Source organism: Haemorhous mexicanus, chromosome 3, assembly GCF_027477595.1.
Source record: "Haemorhous mexicanus isolate bHaeMex1 chromosome 3, bHaeMex1.pri, whole genome shotgun sequence".
Classification (NCBI taxonomy): Eukaryota; Metazoa; Chordata; class Aves; order Passeriformes; family Fringillidae; genus Haemorhous; species Haemorhous mexicanus.
The window spans coordinates 107,065,523-107,086,142 of NC_082343.1; the positions used below are offsets into that span (position 1 = coordinate 107,065,523).

The 20,620-nt window shown below is 41.9% G+C and overlaps 1 protein-coding gene across 1 annotated transcript; it reads right to left on the reverse strand.

Annotated features, from left to right (window-relative positions):
* Positions 1 to 632: 632 nt before the first annotated feature.
* On the reverse strand, positions 633 to 16,360 carry LOC132325735 (uncharacterized). Its single transcript, XM_059843312.1, has 21 exons — positions 16,223 to 16,360; positions 13,043 to 13,095; positions 10,850 to 10,980; positions 9,901 to 10,028; positions 9,095 to 9,238; positions 8,423 to 8,506; positions 7,699 to 7,866; positions 7,533 to 7,629; positions 7,218 to 7,441; positions 6,324 to 6,477; positions 6,041 to 6,249; positions 5,839 to 5,956; positions 5,486 to 5,691; positions 4,904 to 5,021; positions 4,190 to 4,359; positions 3,373 to 3,446; positions 3,166 to 3,293; positions 2,176 to 2,365; positions 1,614 to 1,755; positions 956 to 1,052; positions 633 to 649 (listed from the first exon to the last, which is right to left on the reverse strand). Exons 1-21 carry the CDS (start codon positions 16,358 to 16,360, stop codon positions 633 to 635), a joined length of 2,790 nt encoding a protein of 929 aa, XP_059699295.1.
* Positions 16,361 to 20,620: the final 4,260 nt, after the last annotated feature.

Consider the following 20,620-nt stretch of genomic DNA (forward strand, 5'->3'; position numbering starts at 1 on the left):
ACCTGTGAGTGATTTGACCCACCTAGAAAAGGCAACTTGACATTGCAGAGCCACAACATCCTACAAGAATCACAGTTTACAGCCTTCCTGTCAACAGCCACTACAGGATCAAGGACGTTCATCCCATTTTACTCCAAAAAAACCCACATTCTTTTACTGACATTAAACTGTCCCAGTCCTTTGTTCATACAGAAGCTTAAAACCAAAAAAAAAAAAAAAAAACAAAAAAAAAAAAAACCAACCAAAAAAACCCCCCCAAAAAAAAAACCTTGAAGTGATTTACAACTAAGTTCATACTTGTTGCCATCTTCCTCCCCTACTCCAAAACAGGTGCTTCCAACTGCAAAGCAGCACAAGGTTCAGACACGTTAGCTGAGCAGACTAGGTCAGATGAACACACAAAAGCCTACGAGTTTAATGCTGTAGAGGAACACAGAAGAACAATACAATATTTTAAGTTAAAGTTACACCCAATATTGGTTAACTGACCCTTTTCTCCAGAGACTCTGATAATCTATTTATCCAGTAGATACCACAGAAACAATTTTGCTTGTGAATCTGGGCAGCAGGCTGTGCTTGCTTAAGCCACCTAACTGCGACTTCATAAAGTGAAGTAGTTCTTGTTCCGTCTGTCAGTTGGTGCATTCACCTGCAGGGAGAAGAGACGTACACAGAAATCTGTTACCTTGCAGCAGCAGTACTCTTGGTGTTCCAACAGTGTAATTTGAGACTGACACCAACCTCTCCTTATTGTTTTTCTTCCTAACAAGCACTGGTCCAGATGACACTTGCCCATGTGGATGTGCACTGTGGGCTGTAAGACATTTCAGCTTTTAATTCCCTGGACAGCATAATCTAGGACTAGAAGTCTGCAACCTGGCACGATTAGTGAGAGCACATGCCAAACTGCTCAGCAAAAACACAGGAGAGACTTGAGACATGCCTGTTTTCTTACCAAATCTGTGCTTCCCAGGATTGCATCTCCTTGGACAAAAGAGGTCTAAAGGCTGTTGCTTAGTATTGCAGATCACCACACTGCAGTGGAAATACAACTACAAGACAAGAATATTTAGATTATTTAGGGAAGTCTTATTTGGAATCCAATGTGTACTGATCACAAAGAATATGAAGGTTGTGTCAAGGTGGGGGGGGCTCTTCTCCCAGTCAGCTAGTGACAGGACAAGGGGAAAATGGCCTCATAGGAGCAGTTCAGGTTGGGTATTAGGTAAAAGGTTTTCACTGAGAAAGTGACAAAGCATTGGAACAGCCTTCCCAGGTAAAGTAGTAGAGTCACTATACCTGGAAGTGTTCAAAAAATGAATAGATGGAGCACTTCACAACATCATTTAGTAGGCATGATGGTCAAAGATTGGACTTGAGAATGTTGGAGGTCTGTTCCAACCTGAGTCTATAATTTTGTTTTGTGAACTGAACAAAAGTGGGTGGCCTTTATTCAGCCCTCCCAGGGTGTTATGCCTTCAAGGAGGTGTCCAGTAGCCCCAGGCAGCACTGGCTGGCTGAGCCCTTACACAGCATTGGCTGCATGCATCACCCTGGGCTCACCTGTCAGGACTGCCAACAGCTCATGACAGAACAGAGACATCTGATCTGACCTGCTCTTGTAACAGAGATGTGTCCTGGACAAAGGTGAACATTCTCACTTCAAATCTCTTGAGGTGCTGGGGAAATTTTACTCTGAGGTTGTAATTAACTTTGTGGAAGACAGTTCTGTAGGAGTCTGTGTTGTTTTCACACCTGCTTGGGAAATACATGAGAGGAAATGTATTTGATCTAAACCTTCAACCAGATCTTCAGACACAGCAAAGAGATGAAATACAGCAGAGCTTCCCTCCCCATTTTCCTTGGGCCACAGGGGAATGAGTAGGATCTCCCCAGTTCATGATCCCTGGCTTTGCCCACAGTCAGGGTTGCTTCTTGCTCTTTCTTTCCGGCCAGAACTGTTAGCTAGAAGCACTTCTGGCCACTCACATGACCTGCTGGCCCCAGAAAGCACAGCCACTGTGCTGACACCAACACATGCCCCACAGATCAGCAGCAATTGCCTCCAAGGTGACCTCTGCCACTTGCGCCTCTGCCTCTTCCCCTTTCCTCCCACCTGAGGTACAGCACCTTGTGCTGAGCAGTTACCAAAGAGAGGAAGGAAGCCTTCCTCACCCATGTGTAAGGATGTGCCATTGGGGGAGGCTGTCCTGGCTTTGGGAGTTGGTAGCCCAACAGTCATCCAGGTTTAGGTCCAGTCTTGCATCTTTAGGCAGGAGCAGTTCAACTTCAAAATACAGAGCCTCCCCCAGGTATTTTACCACAGGATATTCTGATTCCTGGTAGGGCTCTGAATAGGATTTCTCTGCAAGAAAATACTGATATTAGGAGCTTCCTTTTTATGGAGGAAGTATCTGCAAACTTTCTGCTTCCTTCTTTTTTCCACTACCATTTACTCTGGCACAGTAATACTAAAACCTGGGACAGCATACAAATGTCAAGAATTTGGTATAGAATGGCAAGAAGGCAAGATCAGCAATGAAAGCAAAAATCTCAAACATATTCCCTGGCTCAGAGGATCCAGAAATGAAACACTCCTTCTGCAAAAAGCCATTAATATTGTTATTCAAAATTGTCTCGAAGGTAGTGAGAAGGGAAAATTAATTAAAAAAACCCCAAAACATAATGGCCATTCCAGTCATCATAAGTGTTTGGTTCAGGCTTCACTTAACCCTTTCTGCTGGCATAGGTACCACTTTAAAGTAGGATCTTTGATACAGGTTACAACCATTGCAGTGAGTTGCTGAACCTGCTTAGCAACACTTCAGGAGCTCATAGGAGAGAAAAGCTGGTGTCACATTCACTACACAAAACTTACATCATGCCCAGATGAAGCAGGAAAACAATACATGTGTCAGTGATGCTAAGTCTGCTCCACTACCAATATTCAACCATTTATGTTGCATTTTGGAAGAGACAAGTTCTGTTAGAGGCCTTAAAAATTTTTCACTTCATCCTTTGATACATTTAAAAGTAATCTGCACATGGTGCTGGGGAACATTTTCTACACTGCCCTGCTTGAGCAGAGTGGATGAGTAAAATCAATCTCAGGCCCCTTCTGGCCTCAGCCATTCAGTGATTTTAGAGTCTAATCATAGATGTTACCTTTGAAAAGCTTCAATGAAAGAGCAAGACAGCCAGACCCTGGTTTAATACTGGGTGGTGGGTTCTTCTTAGACTCATATGGAACATCAGCAGTCTGCTCGACTGCATAAAAGCAGAGGAATTTCAGTCTGAGAGAAAAGATTTAGCATTAGATTTTTTTACAGCCAAAATAACATGTACAATGTTTTGTTAGGGAGCAACACTTACTGGTATATGGGTATGTCATTGCCAGGTCTGAAATAGAGCACCTCGTTCTCATATGTCACAGTTGTGCTGTTGAACTGAAGGATGTACATCATTACAAACAGGACAGTCACATTAGAGTCTGATTTGAAATACCTACATCCCTCTGCTTGACTGCCAGATTGCACTGAGTGGAGTGTGCTTAGAAATAGGCAGAAATTACCAGCCAAAAGCCCAAGGCCCACTGAACTAGAGCTGACAGCTATGCCATAGTCAAGAAGAAAGTTTATTAGCTTGAATATGACAGAGCACCCTAGAAAGGGAGTGCATGGGTCCTGAGAAAAAGAGCAGCTGTGCTTATTTACTGAATCAGTGAGTAGAATGAAATGCAACAATGCAGAAAGAAGCTGCATTTATGGTGATCTGAATTTAGGCATGTTCTGATTATTTGTTATTTTGTTTGTTTTCTATTTGTGCGATATTTGGTGATACAAATAGTACCCACTCTAGTCTTTGGGCATGTAGTCATTAGCAATACCCAAAGAGCTTCTGCAAGGTGCACAAGTATATCTGACCAGCATAAACTCCCATTCAAACCCACCATGAAACAATTCAGAGGTGTCAAACTGAAGGCAAGTTTCAGAAAGCACCTCTGACCTTGAAAAAACTTTTACTCAATAATAAGTTCTGCTCAACTGAATTTAGTAAGCTAAGAAAGAGTATAAATGTACTACTGTGCTAGTTTCAGCTGTGACTTCCATGCAGCTTCAGCTCAGCTCTGCCAGGCCTAGCAATAACCCTACCCCGATGCAGAGTAACTTTGATGTGACTAAGTCCTTACCTTTTTACTTGTTCCACAAGCGTTCACATTGAACTTGAAGGTTGCAGTCCTCTCTGTCACTAGACTGGGTTTGCACTGTCTGTCCCTCAAGACAAGCAGAGCAGTGTCCAGGTCTTCACCACCTTCCAGTTTGACTGCAGTAATAATCACGGTGCCATTGGGCAGGCACTCTGAAAGAGAAATATACATTTTCATACAAATCAGAATTCAACCTCCTTTTGTAGCCCAACAACAAACATGTTCTGAATGGATTGGCTGGTAAGTTCTTTTGGCAGCTCACAAGGAGCTCTTCAAAAGGATTTTGCTAACCAAGATATTCCATACATTTAATACTGATGAGCTGTTAAAACTCATAGTATCTAAGGTTCTAACATCTTTAGAATTACTACTTTATATGCTGATTGTCCTCACATTCCACCAAAACCCTCCACTTCATTCAACTCTCAAAACAACCACAAAAACCCTTTAAATAGCTTCTTGATTCTGGAGGTGTGTGGGGAAGTAGACTTCCCAACTTCCTTCCCCTGTTCCTGTACTAGGCAGGATAGACACTCCAATGTTTAATTTGACTTGCCTTGTGGCATATTAACTCGTAGGAAATCTGACAAGCAAACACAGTGCCACACAACTCTAAAACCTAGAAACATTTCAGACTGCATGGCTTAGTTTTGCAACTCAAATAGCATTAACAGCTAATCCCCAACCCGCTATTACGTATTAGCTCTGAAGGTGAAAATAAGCAGGAAACTGAGAAATCTCTCCTCATGGCCAAGGTGATGTCATCCTTCAAGGTTAAGCTGAATGAAGCCTTTATTGCAGAGGTATGAAAGCCCTAGGGATGACAATCACAGGTTAAAGAAGAGAATAAAGACACTGTTCAGCTAAAGCATTCAAAAACTAAGAGTGCAGGTTATCACAAGCCAAAGATAATGGTTCTTGAGCAAAGTCAAATCCATAGGATGTATTTAAACAGGATGTTTTTAATTCAGAAGCTCACAGGGTGAGCTTTTTCAGTTGTTTTGCAGAAGAATGCAATACAAACTCCACTGCATGTATAGTTGTCCTTAAAGATGCTCAGCCATACAGTAAATGCAGAATATGTTTTTCTTGCCCATTTCTGCCAACATTATCTAAGGGAAATGAAAGTTTTCTTACAAGGACAAAAATAATCCTCCATTATACCTTAGAAGACTGTCTCAAAGAAAAGTTTTATTTTGCTTTCAAGAATATACTGCGTCTTGTTGACATCTGACAGCTAGAACATGCCTTTCAATTGCTACATGTTGGAAGCCTTACCTCATAGCTCACATGGGGAGAAAGGAAAGGGACAGAGATTTCCAGGTGAGTGCCATTGTCCCTCAGAATGTAACTGTACTTCTGTGCAGCCTCTTGGGTCAGGTGCCAGTCTGAGATGAAAGGTAGCCAGTTTTGGTCCACATTCCCACGAGTGATTATGAGATGAAGGTTCCTCCCATCACAGAGCCCTGTGGCACTGGGCAGTACTGCAAAACAACCAAGAGTCAGCCAGCTGCCATCAGCTTAGTGCAGCTCCCTGGGACTGGCAGTATCCCTGGCTGAAATCAGCCCAGCTCACAGCCAGAGTTCACAGCCAGGTTGGTGCAGTTTCACCCAAGTTCCACAAAGTTTACCTGCATCTTTCACAGCTGACAGTACAATTACTGGGACAACAAAGGTCTCACTTGATGGACAGGTGATGAATGTGAGTGTGACATTCAGGGTGTATGCTCTCATGTCCTCTCTCATGTACTAGGAAAATCATATTTAGACATTAAAAGTCATCAAGTGATATAATTTCTATACTGTGGGATGCTGCAGTACCTTAGTACACACCTCTTTTTTAATACTTGGTGCATCAAGTGAGACTTGTAGTACATATGCTTTGCTTCCATTAGCATAGCTGGTCCTGTATATTAGGTAGCCATGCTGAACAGCTTCAGGTACAGCCACAACACCCCCTTCAATGGTTAAGTTCACAAGCTCAGCATCTGGGAGGAATGTTCCCACTGTAACATTCATTAGCCCTGCACTCAGATTGAAATCTGAAAAGAAACAAACAGCATTAAGCTCTTAACAGTACCAAAACCTTTGGTAAATTCAATGTTCAGCTACTTACTACTGGTTATAGCAACTTCCGCTTGTTCAAATGGTGTTTCTATTTCCTTGATGATAGTATGTTTGGTTAGTCCCCATTTGTTGTCTTCCCACTGGTGTTCCAAGAACAAGTTGATGGTGTATTTTACCCCAAGCTGTCCATTGCTCACAGAAGTCTAGAATTCAAATCAGTACCCTTTAGTATGGCTTGATTTTGCATTAAAGTTATGTTGGAGCATCTCAAGGTCAGTTAAATCTACAGCCCCAACCAATTGCCCTTTTTGCTCAGGAATCCTGAACTCTTGTATCCCTGTTTAGATTATCTCAGAATACTCACAAGACTTCCTTTGGAAAATGATCTCCCATTCCCCAAGATTGAAAGGAGCAGGGGACTATTTCACAGTGAATAGGGTTGCTTATGCAACCTCACCAGAAGTTCAGTTGCTACATTTGCCCAGACTCAGTTCACCCCAAGCAGCTAGATTTAGATGTGTAGTCCCAACCCATCCCAAGAGCACGTGGTCTGCTGGGCTAATAGGCTATTCCCATTCTCTTAAGTGGTCTGTGTAAAATACAACAGAACCCATGCATGCTTTACAATCCAGTTAGAACCATCTCAGAGGAGTATGACACCAGGAATAATAGGTGAAAGCTCCATGTTAACCCAAGTAATTAATGAATCAATAGTTCTGTGTAGGATTCTGTCTACCTGTGCCTGCAAGAAAATAAATTCTTCATAAAATGGTGATTACAGATACTATCTTTGACCAGGGCTTCTGGAGTTTTGACAAATCCTTTGTTCTGCCTCACTCCCATCTTTCATTTGAAAGGCACAAGATGAAGAATTATTCCTCATCAGAAAACAAACATACATCCCAGAGTATTGCTTGCATGGCGCCTAATAAAAGTCACCAACCTTGTAATAACCACCTTCTGCACCTATTGGAATCTTCATTGTAATTGCTGTTAACTCGTTCAATAACACATGTTTCCTGGCAGCCATTTCCTTGGCAGAGAGTTTGTGTAGATCCACACCAGCTTCCACAAGCACATCCTTAAAGCTAGTCATTCCAGCAGACAGTGGTGGAATATACTTTGGAACAGTCCAGGTGATTGTTTTGTTCATGTAGTCCACACCATCTTAGGGACAAGAGATGAAAGCTGTCAGCTCACTGGTTGTGAGTCTGTCCCTGTACATTTTGGCATTGGAGCATGGTACCACACTCCTTACCTACAGGACATGCCACAGCAGTATCCACCATCAGGATCACCCACTGGTATTTGTAAAATATACTTGATCTCAGCAAAGAAAAGGTAATTCCCTGATCCTGTAAGAAAGGAATCTGGTTAGACCTGCACAGCCTGGCAGCTTGTTGGGCCAGAAGGAGCACACCAACCTCGACCAGCTGAACTTGGGCAGCAGTGTATGGCACTCGCAGCAGAACCCTGGAGTCTGAGTAGTTGAGTCCATAGCCTGCACTCCAAGCATTGCTCACTAGCAGAGCCCTTTTTTCTTCTGGCTGATGAAATACTATTTGCCATATTGAGGCTTCTTCTGCCTTCGCCTACCCAGAGAAATGGATCAATAGTTCAAACATGATGTTCAAAGTAACAGGTTTATTGCGTTGAATGATTTACTGTGTTGAATTGCCCAGCAGTTTTGCTGCCTTACTTTGAATTTTACTAGTGGGATATCCCTCCAGCTTTCCCCACCTCATGCATACAGAAAAGTTTCCATATTAAGGGCAACAGATAATAACTAATGGCACTAACCGCATTGCTGCAGACTCTGCACATACAAGAGTCAAGAAGAAAAAAGCCTCTTCACAGTTTTTTTTCTGGGACATGGAATTTTAAAGAGGTTTTTGTTTGTTTTGTTTTTTGCTTGCTTGCTTTTTGCACAAATCTCTTGTCTGAGGAAGACTTGATTTCTTCCTTGGAGACACAGCCTACAACTCTCTGTACTTCTAGTCTATAAAACTATACTAAAACCATTTGATACAGAAGTTCTGTTATTGCTACTTAAGTACTTTTTAAAAGTACTGCATGGTTAATGAAAAGAAAGATGGTTGTGGCAGAGGTAGCACTAGCTTTTGCTAGAAAGAAAACCTGTGGTTTTACTTGTGGAAATACAAGAGTCCAGTCCTCAGGTTCATCTTGAACAAAGTCTTTTATAGTCTGTGGAACCTCCCTCCTGACAGAAACCTGAGGGGAAAAAACATCTGTAAGGGGTTTGCTGATAGCACCTATTTCCTTGTTGTCTTCAACACCCTACAGGCCTTTTGCAAGGGAAGCCAGGATTTCCTAGACAGAGATGCCACCATGCCTGGTGATTCACCTACAGTCTGCTCATTTTCAGTTTCATTTTCCACCTATCTTCTACAGTCTATTTCCACTTAAGATTAGAGTTTGTTCTTGACTCCAATGTCCTCTTCCAAGAGGAGTCCATTTCCCCTTCTGCATTTCTCCCCAGCAGGGACACTTCCTTCAGGAGCTCTACATTCTCTGTTGTCTCAAATAAGATTTATTGGGGCAATATTCAGTGACTTCAATCTACAAGCTTAACCTTTTTAATATGATTTTGCAGCTTTATTAGCTATTACTGCTAATTAAGTTACACAATCATAATATAAATGTATCACTTAAGATGCATACTGCACACTCACTAACAAGCTGCTCATGATGGGGCAGTATGAAGCTGACAAAATTCTAGGAATACATATTGGAAACACAGTCTAAGAACATCTTGCAGTACCTACCTCTTTACTTCTAGCACTTTCCATAAGTACTTACCTCCATGTAGTTATTTTCACATTTTATCTCTCTGGGACTCCACAGACCATAATGGCAACTTGCACTTTTGAGATGAGTTGTAGCATTGCTCATATCAGGAGTGTGAGATGCTTTGATTTGTACAGTTACTGTGAACACATCTTTCTGTGTGGGCAAATGGAACATTTGCCTGTTAGACTTCTTTTCCCTACCTGGGCACCACCTGTCCTTGTGACCCTAAATTAATTTACAAAATACACCCAGCAGCCTCTGCACAGAACAACTCCACACTGAAGCATTATCACTTTCAACTTCATTAACTGCACAAGATATATGCACATAGCTACGCAGCAACATAAATATTTTGGGCAGCAGGTTTGCTCCTTTTGCACAGCCCCAGAATTGAACAATAAGAAAACAAACCAAAGAGATGGCTGATTTTGTGTTTTATGACATAGTAGCAGCGAACCAGCAACCAAAGTTTTAGTTTTTACTGTGATGTGTCTCAAGACACTAAATATTGTTAGGGCAGAGTGCAACACAGCTGCCAGATAAAATTCTCTATTGTAATCCAGAAGAAAATAGTTGCCCTTTAAGGGCACATGTGATATACTTTGTGTGTTTATCTGTACATTGTTCCATGGTACTGCCATTTGGAGAACATTCTCAGACCTCTGGATACATTTGAAGAAAATTTTATTATTCTCTGCTAACAGATACTCAACACACTACGACAGCTCAGTTAATGTCCATTAATAATTCAGTAATTTCTCACATAAAGTTAGTGTACAAGAGCACTGTAGTCAAAGTGTCTGTAACAGACTTACCTCTAAGTGAGAGTGGCAGCTCAGTGCAGAAGCACGGAGCTGAATGCTCCTGCAGGTGGTGTAAGTTACTGCATAGCCACACTGTGCTGCCATGGCCTCATCAAGCTCCCAGGCTGTGCCAGACTGATCTACAGGCAAATAGAGAGCAAAGAACTGTGTTAACAAGTATAACTCCTGCTCTGCTAACTCCTTGAGAAACCTGCTCTGGCATGAGAGCGTTTTTGTGTATGAGTGAAGATGTCTGAACAAAGAACACATTTTAAGTGGGTTTTGACACAAAACCTACTTCTAGAAAAATGGATGTCATGGAGAGCTTTTTCAAGGCCAAATTTACATTTATACATATGATCTTAAAGCAGGTGTTTATATCTCAAAAGTATTATCACTGTGCCCTTCCAGGGCATTCTGTGATGCTTTTCACAGAAATGTACCACATGCTGACTACTAAGTCCATAGCTAGAGGGCCCAGATAATTTTTCTTAAACTTCATTAAGTATATGCCTCAACCAAGCTGAAGCCACTAGTACAAAAATAATGTTGTGCCGGCATCAGCTAGTGAATTTTCAGAACAGTAAGTGCTGTTACTAAAAAACATTGTTATCACAAAGGAAACCCATGAGATTTTCCATGAGATCCAGCTTTAACATGCCTAGAAACTACTGTGTGCATTTCAATTTGAACCCAAAATCATGTCTGATCATGGCTAAGTTATCAAAAAACAAGTCGACAGTATAGGTTACACAGAAATCAAGGTAGCAGTTGGGTTTGCTTACAAAGAGATCCAGCCTACTAAGCTCTATAATAATAGAATAATCTAGTATTATATATCTAGGGAATTCTAGTATATATAATAAAATATCTGGGGAATTCTAGTATAGAAACACCTCAGAGAACTTTAAACATTTCACAATATGTACTTTTCTTACCAAGTTCTTCTACATCAACTTACCAACAACAAAAATAGATAAGTATTTGTCTTCAATGTATTCTGCACTCAGTGTTATCCTCAGAAGGTCCCCCAAGCACTCTGAACTCATGGGTCCTGTGTCAGATTTTTGGAAAGTTGGTAAAACGGGGATTCAAAATAAGAGACAAACAAATCTGCTATTTCACAGATTGCTTTATGAAGTCAGTGTTGTGACAGTCATACATCTCTGGTCAATAGTGGTGAGAGGTTGTGTTTGCACTGGCAGTAATTCCAGGAGAAAAGCTAGCTCCAAAATTAGTATCCTATTAGTAATGGCATTTGATGATTTGGCAATGCCACCTGCAACAGCCAGTCATGGAAATAGGATTTTGGAACACAGTCAAAAAGGTACTGCATTGGCTGCCCCAATCTGAACACCTTAGATGAAATAAAACAGAATGTCAAAGTCCTACACACTCCTGAAAAAAGGAAAAAGTCCAACATCTAAACCAAGAAAAAAATCCCAACCAACCAAATCCTACAAACCAACCACAAAATAACCAGAAACTTCCACCTGTACCCCTCTATTCACAAGAGCCAGAAGTCTGTTTGGGTGGAAAGCAGCCACATAAGCTGTGCCCTTCCATCAGCCTACCCTGGTCACTTGCCCAAGTATCAGTGCCAGAAGCCATCTGGCTCATACTGGGAAAGGACCACCCAGGAACAGAGAAAATGGCTTGAGAAGCTCCAGACCCAAGCTATCACCCCAGCATAAACCAGGCTATGGCTCCCAGACCTCTTCCAGGCTGTACACACAGTCCTAAGTGCAGGACTAGAGACCAGAGAAGGCTTCTCACTTGACATGCACATCTAATAAATGGGGATTTGTTGGTTCAACAGGAGTTTCTATAGCATCATGAGCTAACACCAGCTAGACCTTTTACAATAATGGTGCATTTTAAGAACTAGTAGGATTCTTTTTCCTAGGATTTCTTTTTCCTTTTATAATAATGGTACATTTTAAGAGCTAGGAGGATTCTTTTTCCTAGAGGGTTCAGCACCATAGGCTGAAGTCTACTAGTGATGCAATTCCCACATCAAAGATGGTCATACTAAGGAGCAGCAGACAGATGCTGGTGAACATGACCCTATTCCACCCACACTCCAAGCTACCAACTGGATTCAGTACAGAAACTAGATAATTGCTCCAAGCTGGATAAAACCTTCTCCAGTATCTATTTGCTTTGATCTTTGGGGATGGCCAATGCATTTTATACAGGACCCACAGTGAGTAGGGCAGACAGTCCTAGAAACAGTTCTCTGCATCTGCTGCTCCAGGACCAGCTCTGTTTTGTAAGGAAAGACTTTTGGCTGAGAAAACTGTTTCCTCTGAGATGAATCACTGCTGTCTTTATAATATTTTGTCCTGATTTTGTTCAGTTTCTTCCTAGTAGCTGGTACAGAGCTGTATTTTGGATTCAGTCCAAGAATTATGCTGATAACACACTGAAGTATTGGTTGCTAAGTGGCTCATGCTGTGTCAGGGAGGAGGTACACAAGAAGCCAGGAGATAGCACTGTCAGGTCAGCTGATCTGAACTGGCCAAATGTATACTCTATACAATAGACTGTCATGAACTCTATATAAACTGGGGGGAATTGGCTGGAGGCACCAATCACTGCTTGGGGACAGACTGGGCATCAGCTGTAATGAGCAACTATTGTGCATCACAAATTTTTCTTAGGTTTTATAACATTAAAAAGTAAAATTCTGATTATAATTAGTATATTTTACTTAGTTCCAGTTATTAAAATATTGTTCTTAATCCTTGAGGCTTTTCCTGAGTCTTCTCCCCATTCTGCTGGGGTGAGAGAGGATGAGGAATGAGCAGACAGCTGCCCAGTGCTTAACTAGGTTAAACTATGATAGAAGACCTTACATACTGTATGGTGACTAACAACAACTACACTCAAGAGAATAAGAATAAATTCCTTGTTAATTCATCAGTACTTGTTACCAGAGTGAGGAAAGGTAGAAACATTTGCTTAATACAGTGACACATGAAACTGAAGAATGCAGATTCCAGCAAATCCCTGTATGTTTAAAGTTTCACAGAAAAACAAAAGTAAAGCTGCCACAAGAGCTTCAGACTTTTCTGAAACACACATATAAGCCTAGATAACACCTATGGAAAAGCCTGCAAACTGATGTGAAATCAGTTTGTAGCAGCATTACCTGGTGTCTCTTGAGTCCATATTCCAGAGAAAAATATCACTATTAGTAAGAACCTGCAAGAGAAGACAGGGATTAGCAGTAGTTTCAGCTGTGACAAGTTGATAACAAATTTCTTACTCAGAAAGTTCTCCTCAGAATATTAAATTAGCCTTAAGTTTAGGCCATCAGTTGTAGACTAGGCAATTGGAAAAATTATTTTTCCTCAGTCATCACTAGGAAATTAGGGAAGATAAACCAGAAAAGTTAATACATTTAACACCTTAAGTAAAATAATTTATGTTTAGTAGCCATAGAGCTCTCACCTCTGCACCAAGCTCAGCTTCATTGTTCCTTTACTCAGCCTCTATGTGTGGTGCTTTTTCCTTTATAGCACCACACCAAAAAAAAAAACAAAAAACAAAAAAACTCCTTTCTCAGTTTTGCATAGAAATCAAAACCTTTCTGGGTTTTTGGTCTTGGGTTAAAGAGGCTGCTACATTTATATTGATGTGACCCTTTTTCAGCTGTTTATACTCCTAATTATGAACCTGTAATTCACATCACCTGATTATTTGCTTTATTGGTTAAATCTGCTCCTACTTGGTTCCTAGGTCTCTCTTTTTTTATGTCTGTCAGCTCCTAACTGTCAAGTTCTCAAGACTAATTTGGTTACAGCAGGTTGCTAATAATGCCAAAGTTGTGGATTTGATTCCCCCTATGGGCCATTCGCCCAAGAGTTGGACTTGATGATCCTTGTGATACCCTTCCTGCTCCGAGTTATTCTGTGATTCTGTGAAATTGGTGCTGTTCTGATAAAGCATGAGCTGATCCATCGTTTTGCAGCTACTGTGCTCTTGTGTGGTGGGCTGGCCCTGGCTGGATGCCAAGTGCCCTCCTCAGCTAGACAGGGGAGAGAAAATACAAGGAAAGGCTCATGGGCTGAGATAATGACAGGGAGAGATCAGTCACCAGTGACTGTCTTGGGATAAAAAGATTGACTTGGGGAAATTAGTCCAATTTACTGCCAATAAAATCAATGTACGATAATGAAAAATAAAAACTAGATCTTAAAAGTGCTTTCCCCTTACCCATGCCTTCTTTCTGCACTCCAGTTTTTCTCCCTCTTCCCCGCCAGCAGTACAGGACAACAGAGAATGGTGGCTGTGGCCTTCTGAGTCCTCCCTCCTAATCAGGGGAGGACTCAGAATCCCAGCATCACCAGGTTGGAAGAGACTGTCAGATCATCGAGTCCAGCCCAGCCCTAACACCTCAACTAAACCATGGCACTGAGTGCCACATCCAGTCTTTTTTTAAACACATCCAGGGATGGTGACTTCACCACCTCCCTGGGCAAACCATTCCAATACGTTATCACCCTTTCTTTTTCCAGAGACGGCAACATTTTCCTAATAAAAACTTTTTCCTAAAAATCTTTTTCCTAATATCCAACCTACATTTCCCTTGGCACAGCTTAAAACTGTGTCCTCTGATTCTTTCAGTGCTGCCTGGAGAAAGAGACCAACCCCACCTGACTACAGCCACCTTTCAGGGAGTCGTAGAGAGGGATAAGGTAACCTCTGATTCTCCTTTTCTCCAGGCTAAACACCCCCTGCTCCCTCAGCCATTCCTCACAGGGTTTGTGTTCCCAGCCCCTCACCAGCCTCATTGCCCTTCTCTGGACGTGCTCAAGTGTCCTTCCTAAACTGGACTCCTCACAATCTTCCCCTGCTCCAGTGTCCCTCCCTTAGAAAACTGTCCTACATAAACTTTTCCGACCTGAGTCCTTCCCACAGGCTGCAGTTCCTTGCAAACAGCTCCAATGTGATCCCTCCCGTGGGATGCAGTCCTTCAGGAAGAGACTGTCCCCCACAGTGCCACAAGTGCTGCCAGCAAACCTGCTCCAGCACGGGTTCCTCTCCCCATAGGCCACAGGTCCTGCCAGGAGCCTGCTCCAGCAGGGGCTTCCCACAGGGTCACAGCCTCCTTCGGGCACACACCAACTCTGGTGGGATCCTCCTGCAGGTGGACCTCTGTGATCCCAAGGACAGCTGCCTCACTATGGGCTGCACCAGGGGCTGCAGGGGAATCTCTGCTCCAGCACCTGGAGCACCTCCTGCCCCTCCAGCACTGCCCTTGGGTCTGCAGGGCTGTTGCTCTCACATGTTCTCACTCCTCTTTCCTGGCTGCAGTGGCATAGGGCCCTTTCCCCTTCCTAACTCTGTTATCCTTGAGATGCTGTCATCATCCCTGATGGGCTCAGCCTTGGCCAGCGCATGTGTCCTGGAGCTGGCTGGAATTGGATGTTGGACGTGAAGGAAGCTTCTGGCAACTTCTCACAGAAGCCAGTCCTGTAATCCCCCTGCTATGAAAATGTTGCTGCTCAAAGCCAATTCATCCTGTCTGTGGAGGATTTTGCATAGCCTTCCCTGGACACCTGAAGTCTGCCAGAAGCAAATGTATAAAATGCAGTTTTAAGACAATTGGGTTAATAAAATAGGAAGAAACTGTTGACCTTTAAAATAAGAGGTCAAAACCAACAGTAGAAGGGAACATAGCTAGAGGATGGGTGTCACAAACTAAATGAAGGTTAGTATCTTATTGGGCGATGCGTAGAGAACCCAGAGCAGAAATGATCCTCAAAATTGGAGAAAATTAACCCAATGGAGAAGTGAATCTGAGCAGAAACAGATCTGAGAAAAGGAGAATGCTGAAGGCAGAGAAGTTACACCTTGGGCCCTGAGTCTGGGTGAGTGACAGTATCCCACCAGGTGAGCAGGAGTGCACTCTGGTGACCTGATGTGACCAGGTGAGTGACGTGTGTGAGCAGGATGCTTCTGGGGCTGCTGGGCTGAGCTGCTGATGCTCAGAGCATGGCCAGGTCACATAGTGAGCAAAAGGGTTATTGTGGTGTCTGTTCACACTGTAGGTAAGTGCTGAGCACCGCTGGTGCTCGGCATTGTTTCCTAAGGAGTGCTCAGAATTGCCTGCATCCCTCTCTCACTGCGTTTCGGATCGAAATGAACCTTATACTGGGGATACTTCTGTCCTAGGCTTGTGCCTGTGACATTCGGGGTTTGCTCCTCCCTTTGCTCATGAGAAGGCTGCGGGAGCCACAGAGCTGGAGGATTTTTTTGTAATTAAGCCCGATGTCCTGGAGAGGGAGCCGGAGGATCGCCCGGCTGCTCCCTCCGCTCCCGGCACCTTCCCGGGAGCGCAGCCCGGGTGGCGGGAGCTGCTCAGGATTCGCCCTTGATCCCAACCAAGGTGGCACAGGATCGTTTTAAACTGCCGTGTATTTGTGCTGCTGTCACGGGTAACCTCACTGAACCTCTGGCACATCTTCAAGAGTATAAAAAAAATTAATTGAATATGAAACCCGAAGTTGCCGTGCTCCAGAAACAACTGTTATTCCCAACTGGTTTGTGTCGCAGTTGTTTCCTTCTGAAATTCCCTGTGTGATAGATTTTTAACTTTAGAAGGTGTTTTCCTCAAGTATATAGCATAAATAATGAGTTCTAATAATAAATAAGCCCATGATCAGGCAGTCAGGGCTTAAATATTGGACAGTATGACCCTGTTTATTATTGTTAGAGCTGAGACCATTTGAGTTATGGATTTATTTCACTGCACAGTGTGCTTTTACAATATTACAAAAGGGTTATTCTATTTTTCCCAAACTTGATCTTCGGTACCACCAAGGAACTGCCTGAGATTTCATCTAGTTTGCATGAACTCCACTGGACATTTGAAGATCTGCACTGTTGACAAGCACATCACAAGTCCTGGTAACCTTGGCTCAGGGCAGTGTCAAGGTTGCCTATGCTTTTCTGTCCCGAACAGATTCCAGCCAGGTTTCTCTTAATTCTTACACCTGCCTTCCATTCTTCCCATGTAGGCTTAGGCTATAGGGCAAAATGGCATTCTAGAGGTGTCTTATTCACTCCTTGGAGTTTAAACAGTATCACAATAATTAACAACCATTTACCAGAATGGAAGAAGAACTGCAGTAGGTCTGCTACAGCACAGCCTTATCACAGTGTTACTGAAACATCACACAGCTAGTTTACCCACACAGTCACTCTCAGTCACTCTTTGTTTCCTTATTTTTCTTTTTTATTTTTTTTTTTTTTACTATCAACTGTAGATTAATTTCTGTACGCTTTTATGCTTCTGAGTTGTGGAAGAAAGCAAAAAGTCTTATTTGTCACAATTTTAACTGCTAAAGATCTAGTGAAATCTAAAAAGCTTTAGTCAGACTGTATGGTCAAAATGTTCAGTATAAGAGAAAAGGAATTCCTTTTGGCCTTTCAATCTGTATCAGGACAAGAAGAGGGAGAAAGGATGTGGAGTTATGCACACTCTCAGTGCTAACAACTATGTACAGGGTATCTTAAAATCACCAGCCTTTCAGCTGATGGCTAGCAGCTCTCCCACAGCAAGCAGGTGAGCCAGAAGGAAAAAAAGCAGTCCATACAATTTAATATGTCTGCTAAATAGACCTTGACAGTTATTCTGACTGCATGCAAAAATGCACGCTAAATTAACATCAAAGATAATTCTGTGTTAATAGGAATAGCAAAAGTGAGAGAGATTTTGCACTCTCACCCTTATAAAGTGACCCTTGTAAAATGTCCACCAGGAAATGCATCACTCATTTTCTTCATAGGGTTGCAATGCAAAATAATATATTCAAACTAATACTCCATCTGTCTCTCTCTGTTAACTCCTCCTCCCACAATTCTGTTCCTAGACAGTGTGTTTATGTGCTAGCCTAATTCAAATGTTTTCCATGTAAAAAAAATGGGAAGGCAGAAAACACACAGTTCATCTGTGAGTGAAATCTCTAAGAGCAGACACATTAGATAGACTCAGGCCATTAACTAAAACTCAGCAACTTATGCTGGACTGTCTCTGCTGCAAGATATGCCTCCTCTGGGGATACAAATTATTTCCTAAATCATCACTGACTTGATTTGCAGTGAAGCACAGTCCTGCTGTGGGAATGCAGTAGTTCTAAGACCTCAGAGAGTCAGGAAAGTGCCTGTCTCAGAGGCATGAATGGTTTTCCTAGAGCTCCCCTGTAGCCCAGGGCAGTAGGAAAGATGATTGACAGAATTTAAAAGGACAGAGGTTCTGAGTTAAAGCTTTAGAAGGCAGGCTATGGCAGTCCTTTCTTTTCTGAGCAGGGAACAGCATGGCCTTTGAAGCAAGCTTCCCCCAGGAGTGTTGGTCACGACCGTACAGTTCACACAAAGCACACATGAAGCCATGGCATCACCCCTCCTCCTTCCTGCTCGTGCTTTCATCCCCTCCAACATGGAGCAGTGGATGCCCTCCCCAGAGCCAGCACCATAACCTAAGTTATGTACAAGATCTCCTGTAATTGAGAACATCAGCCTCAACGTTTGTCTGCATCAATAAAACTGAGGCAAATTAAGCCAAAGAGTTACACCAGGAAGTAATTTGGCCCTTGAAGCCTAGATGGGATTTGAGAATAGGAATTTATGTATGGTGGAGGAGAGCAGTGTGTGGAAATGCCTGGAACCAAATGCAAAGCAATTTAGATTACTGTGATAGCACAAAAGCGCTTTGTGTAGACGATTTAAGACATCTGCCCACGGTCCAGACATCTGTGTGCAGTGAATACCAGTTCTGAGCTAGCTCTGTATTTATCATTCAGTAATGTCCATTAATAATTGCTGCCCCCACACAACCCTCTCTTTGTCTATATGTAGTTATATATGGTTACTTGATGAGTGTAATAAACAAGGGAAGAATGACTCGTTCTTAAATTGAAAATACAATCTATGATCTAGTTCCATTTCAAATATAGACAAACACATTTTACTCTTCCCTCCCATTCTCTCTCTTTGTCTATATTTAAAGATGCTATTGCACATTTATATCCCTCAAAGTAATGGACACAGAAAGTAGCTCCTGTCATACAGATGGGTCACACAGTGAGAATCTTTTAGTATTTTTAGCTCATCTTCAATCCTCCTCCTCTTCAGACAGATTTCCTTGGTGACTACCAATACTTCTCTGGATTTATACTCATATTTCACTGATTTGGAAACTTGTCTTTATTTATATAGAGTCTTGGAGACCTTGTAATATCTTTTAGTTCTCCAGTAAGTCTTTGGTGCTGTAAGAAGGTAGAAAATTTTCTCTGGTGTGCAACCATGCACCAGTATTAATTAGACTTTGTAGCAACAGAGATAGTAAGTGAAAATAGTGTGTAATCACCTGCAAATAAAGAGATTTGATCCATCTGTTCAGTAACTCCATTTCTTCTTAGCAATTCAAATGAAAACATACATAAGCAAGTGAAGAGTAATCCTCCCAGAGTGTCTTCATAAAATGTAAGTCTAACTGTAATTTATTTAAATACATTTTTGTGCTTATTTATTGAAGTCTTATGTTTGATGCTACAGTCTTGAACGAAAAACAATCTGATCCTCTTTGATTTTGGTGACTTTCGAATTAGGGTCCCAAAATATGGAAGATGTGTTCCTAGCACACTGTAATCAGTGAACAACTTGGGTTTAATGGTTGATTTCTTTTGAAAATTTGAATTTGAATAACTGTCTTCAATGTCATCACTGGTTATCTGTATTGCATTGCTTACAGAGCTCCATATTCCTTGTGGGAAGAACAGGAGTCTAAATTCAGATGATGCATCTCCTGTCCCTGGAACTGGCAGCTGTTCAGGGTAAGTTAAAGGTTTCACTGCATTTTATCATGATGGTTAGGAAAAAATTCTGTCTTTTTTCCAGATTTCCTTCTTCTGTGGAAAGAGACTTTAATAATAAAACCCAAATGATGAATGGCCTTTATGCAGGACCATGAAACACATGGATAAGGTGTGGGAATATCCCCATCTTGTCCAATGGAAAATATAGGGAACCAGTCTCATATATGAAGAACACTTTATGAATAAGGTCAGAATGATAAAATGGTCTTAACCTCCAACTGAGCTCCACAGGATGTGGGAAATACTGTGCTAATCAAAAGCTTGTTGAGTCTTCCAAACTCTTCTTCCATTTTTTTCCTTCTTCTTCTTGAGCAGTAAGACAAACCAGGAATTATTGTGCTGAACTAGAACATTCTACTGAGATTTGGGCATTCTGTTTCAGATTTTCTAAGTGATCTTGGGAGTCTCATTAGACACCAGTATCTACGTTCCCCATTTATAATACAGGGGTAATAATGGTTCACAGTACTGCTAAGCAAGATACAAAAAGAGTTTGTGAACTGCTTTTACACTACAGAATACATGCACCAAAATGGCCAGGTAAGAATGGAAGATCATTTGTGATCTACAGCAACATCATTATTTTAAATTAAATCAATCTAGATTTACTCTGTATTTGGGTGGATGTAGGGGAAATATGCTCTAGATTATGTATTTTACAGAAAAAAAGTTTGTGGCCTAATGAGATACTGGTCACATCTGTTCTGTGTTTCATTTACTCTATGGATTCCACAATAAATGTCATTGAATGTTCAATAGTTTCAGTCAAAAAATGGCATTATGTCCTGGTAATAAGTTGGACATTTGTTTGACTCCAAAACAGAGATAGAGAGAAGAAATAATGA